Source organism: Acyrthosiphon pisum, chromosome A1, assembly GCF_005508785.2.
Source record: "Acyrthosiphon pisum isolate AL4f chromosome A1, pea_aphid_22Mar2018_4r6ur, whole genome shotgun sequence".
NCBI classification, from domain to species: Eukaryota; Metazoa; Arthropoda; class Insecta; order Hemiptera; family Aphididae; genus Acyrthosiphon; species Acyrthosiphon pisum.
The window spans coordinates 98,242,466-98,247,174 of record NC_042494.1 but is presented as its reverse complement, the minus strand read 5'-3'; the positions used below and the strand labels follow the sequence as shown (position 1 = coordinate 98,247,174).

General features: G+C 27.3%; 1 protein-coding gene across 1 annotated transcript; it reads left to right on the top strand.

Moving 5' to 3' along the window:
• The first annotated feature begins 324 nt into the window (after positions 1-324).
• Positions 325-4,221, top strand: LOC100571036 (V-type proton ATPase subunit e 2). The gene is made up of 5 exons (XM_003242084.4): positions 325-501; positions 682-801; positions 869-916; positions 3,797-3,884; positions 3,950-4,221. Exons 2-5 carry the CDS (start codon positions 704-706, stop codon positions 3,965-3,967), a joined length of 252 nt encoding a protein of 83 aa, XP_003242132.1. The 5' UTR covers positions 325-501; positions 682-703; the 3' UTR covers positions 3,968-4,221.
• The last annotated feature ends 488 nt before the right edge of the window (positions 4,222-4,709 follow it).

Here is a 4,709-nt window from a genome sequence, read left to right as displayed (position 1 = left end):
TCTATAATACATGAATTAAGATAATTTATCTTGGTTCATTATGCCATTATGGTACCTATAATATTATGCACGTCGATTGCACAATATATAATAATAATAATATGTGATTAATATAAATGTATAAACATATAGTGACATCTCACGGCAAACTCAAATATATTATAACAATTTTTATTCAAGGAGAATATAATTTATCGGATTTTCGTCAAAGATGTGCACATTTTACACATACTTCTATATAGTCTGTGACATTTTATCAGCAGCTGGATTGGAAAATTGTGGTGATATTGAAATTATGATAACATTAATTATTAAGGCGTTATATGAATACAATTTCACAACACAACTATCTATTTTCTGATTCCAAATCCGAGGCCTCGAATCTTGATCTTCGAGCGCTACTTGAAGTTTTGAACGTACTTTGTGCGTTTTGTACGAATAATTTTACCAAACGATCACTGAACGTTGCCACTCGTTTTTAGACGTTAATATAATATAAAGGTAAGGTATGAATTTAATTTGTTAAGGATTCAATGTTCTTACCCGGGACCGTTATCTTTTACTACTAACCTATCCTTCATAATATTTATTTATGGGTAGATGTAGGTTTCAGGTCATAGAATATTACCGATAATCGTGATATTTTGTTAATAATTTGTATATATTATCTTCTTTTTTTAGCATATCGGGCAATACTGTAATCATGGGAGCTGCCGCTTTACCAGTTTTAATTTTCACTGCTTTCTGGGGTGTGGTCGGCATTGTGTTGCCATTCATCATTCCTAAAGGACCAGATCGAGGGTAATTAAATTTTAGTCGCATTTGTTAAACAATGCTATAAGTTACAGTTATTGTGGTTTTTTTTTAGTGTTCAACAACTTGTGTTGATGATGACAGCAGCAACCTGTTATTTGTTGTGAGTATGATAAGCTTTACATAACTAGTTATAAAGTAATTATTAATGAACAAGATATATTATATCAATCATTTTTATTGTAATACTTTAATCTATTTTATTATATTTACCTATATAAATGTTCGTTCAGGTGTGTAGTCAGAATTTTTTTAGGTGGGTGAGGGGGGAATGGTTATAATTTTCCATTGTAGTCATCAGTCTTCATATTAATAATATTAAACATTAAATAGATACCTGAATCATATATATTATAGTACTGGGGTTGTAAACCTTTTTTCAAATGCTAACTTTTTTCAAATGCTAACATTTTACAACTGAAGTTTTAGAAAAACATTACGTGCCTATTGATGAGGGCATTACACCCGCGTATGTTCTGTCTGTCCTACAAACGTAAAACATAGCAAATATTACCCTCGTCAGATCACGTTTAGCTCTTTTAGTTTAAGAATTAGAGTGATGCCCACTCATCAAATTTAGAAGTAAGAATATTATCTAGTGATCTTCATAGGTTTTTTTTTTATATTTTAATTTTAAAGTAAGTCATACAAAATGCACAAACATTTTACAATTTTAAAATACTCTTAACTTGCTTTAAATTTTATAATAAGTCAATTTACTCTAATTTTTAAACTAACAGAGCTAAACACAAACTGCTGAGCGTACAATTTGCTATGTTATGCATTTATAAGACAAAGAGCACGCATTCGGGTGTAGCACCCTCTTAACATTTTTTTCTTGGAAACTATACTTTTTAGTCGTTTAGTTTTTAAAAAAAAATATGATACCTTATATCAGTCATGTATTTTTTTTTGGTCTTAAATTTTTTATCAAAACATAAGTAACGCATTTAGCTTTATCCATCAATGTATTTTTTCTCAGATTTGATTTGATTGAATTCATTGATTTTGGAAAAAAAGATGAACTGGATGTTCAAGCAAATATTGAGTGTAAAATTTATCATTTTTGACTGTATATATTTTTTTCAATTAAATGAAACTATAAAATATTGAACAATGAAATAAAAATATTTTTGCATGCCATTAAAATTTGGATAACGCACCAAGCCCTGATATAGTACATATATTTTGTGTATAAATACAGCCGATGGGGGGTGTTCAAACACCCAAAACTCCTCCTGACTTTGCTACCGTGCATTGTTACGCTATACACTAAGCTTCATTACATTCGAGTATAAGGTTTAAATACAAATAAAGAAGTAGAAATACATTGTGTTTCACAGTTATTTTTTATTACAATTTAAACTCAAAATAAATTATGTTTTTCAGTTATTAGAAAAAAAGACAGTTTTGTCTCACTTTATAATAAATAATAATATAATGTTAATATTCTATTTTCTCCTGTTGTAACATACATATTATGGTTTAATTCTGAATGTAATGACTTCCCTTCAGATTAATTTTTAGTTGGGAGGAGGCGTACAATTTACTAACCTAGATTCTAAGTGTCAAAAACATATATTAGAAGAGATTGAAATGTACCTATTACACATTAGATGAATTAAGGACTAAAAGGATCTATATATCATTTTATTAATACAGTATACAGTATTCAAAAGAGAGAAATTCATACCTAGGTCTAACTTGTTGACTGCCATATGATCGGAGGTGAACTATAATTCTCAAATTTTATACTTTTGCAACTGGCGTCCATAGTTGATCATTACTACCACGTCATATGATTGCCGTCAACCGTAAATTTATATGCTTATGTACTATTAACTAGCTCATGGCTCTAGGCTAAAAAGATCGTAGTGGAAATCATTAAAAAATTTTTGATGTAATAAATATATCATTTTATATTTTTAAATGTTTTTTTTTCAATTACAATAGTATAAACAAATTTGTGCAGTACTCTATTAAATATAATGTATATTACTTAAATAATATAGATAGTTATAAGTTAGGTGTATCACAATTTTTTTGGTTTATATTAAATGTGGTGAAAGTATTGCATTGATATGATATTTCAATGTCATTTTAGATCTGAGCGGAGCGATTTTACATTGATGTGTTTTTATTTATTTATTTATTTTTTTTTTTTGTGTCTTTCATCACCCTATTTAGGACAGTAAAAATGCTTAGATTTTCTTCAACAGTATTTTTTCTGATAGGAAAGTGAATCTAGTTGGTACTTTGGGGGGGTCAAAGGTTTCCCAGTAGTTTTCAAAAGCGACGAAAAAAACAAAAGAAAAATTAAGGAAAAACGGGAATTTATGCGCAAAATCTGTCTTCGAGATAACATACCACACCATAACATTTTCCAAATATTTTGACTTACTTTGAGCTGTTTACGGACATTTTCAGTTTCCATTTTTTTTTAGTTTTTTTTTCTATAAATATCAATAAAATATTATTTGTTGGTTAAAGAAGCTTGGCAATTTAATAGAAGGCTCCTAATAAATTGTTTCAAAGGCAGATGAAAAAAATTAAAAATCCATAATCACAATTTTTTTTATAACCAATAACAAAATTTATCAAATTTAAAATGTAATAATTATTTTGTACTTAAAAATGTAATAGATGTTTAACTTTTATAGCTAAGTATTGAAAATTTAAAACAAGATTCCACGTAAATTGGTTATATATAAATTACTTTATTCACTTTAATATCATCAAATATACTTAGTAATATCATAGGCTGACTGACCGTTTTCACTCAGAATCATTTTTCTTATACAATGATATTATATCATTGAATTCCAATTTAACACCATCCATTACAATGAACCACTTGTAATTTACTGTACAGCAGAGTGACATCCACTTATCCACTTTTTTTGATTTGTTTTTATTAGTCAAGATTTAATTTTATGCATATTGAGCTACAATTTTATAATAATAATTATGTGTTATTTTTTAGTTGGTTGTGTTGTTATATGGCTCAAATGAATCCACTAGTTGGGCCAAAATTAAATCAACATACAATTCTAATAATGGCCCGCGAATGGGTATGAAATCTTGTTTATTTTTAAACAATTATATTATATTTATTCATATATTTTTTTTTTTTCAGGGAAATTTAATACAGTAATGCCGATACTGAAGAGAAATGAAAAATTAATCATAAGTTATTTGTTAATATTTAATCATTCCTTTTTTTTTAGTTCTTTTTAAATTGTCCATTATTTACTTATCTGTTATACACTTTTAGATTTCGATAGAACCACTGGAGAACATGGATCATTCTAAACTGTTTTAGTTATTTGTGTAATATCAATATGTATAAAATATAATTTTAAAACTTAAAGAGTATTTTAAATTTTAATACAACGTCAAACCAATTTATATTAATTATTATTTATTACCTACCTTTATACACATAGTTGCATATCCTTAGTTTCTCCAAAAAGGATAATTTTGCTGATCTATTGAATATAGCTATCTGAGCTTCATTAAGAAATTGTGTAAGCTCTTAAAATGTGACTCAATTTAGACCGTCTACACGGGTATAAAGCTATACAAAAGTATAAACTAGAGCTTAATTTTTAAGTGTTTATTAAAATCTGTATTCAATTTGTCATAATATTTAAATGTATATATCAGATTAGACCGCTTAAACTAGATAGTATACAATCACAATATTAAAATTAAAAAAATGTCATCGTTGAACTCTTAAATTAGTATAGGTACTAATAATATGTTACTTGGAATTTCAACAGGAGCACTGCAATCGATACTAGGAGATGTAGATAGTTCACCATTTAAGTAATCTAGAAGTTTCTTTCAGTCAGGTCTTTTTATATATGGTATATTTTCAGCCTAAAATTATAATT

Coding starts and splice junctions, on each gene's coding strand:
- LOC100571036 (XM_003242084.4), top strand. CDS start 704: ATGGGAGCTGCCGCTTTACCAGTTTTAATTTTCACTGCTTTCTGGGGT. Junction 802..868: donor CCTAAAGGACCAGATCGAGG/GTAATTAAATTT, acceptor GTTTTTTTTTAG/TGTTCAACAACTTGTGTTGA. Junction 917..3,796: donor GCAGCAACCTGTTATTTGTT/GTGAGTATGATA, acceptor GTTATTTTTTAG/TTGGTTGTGTTGTTATATGG.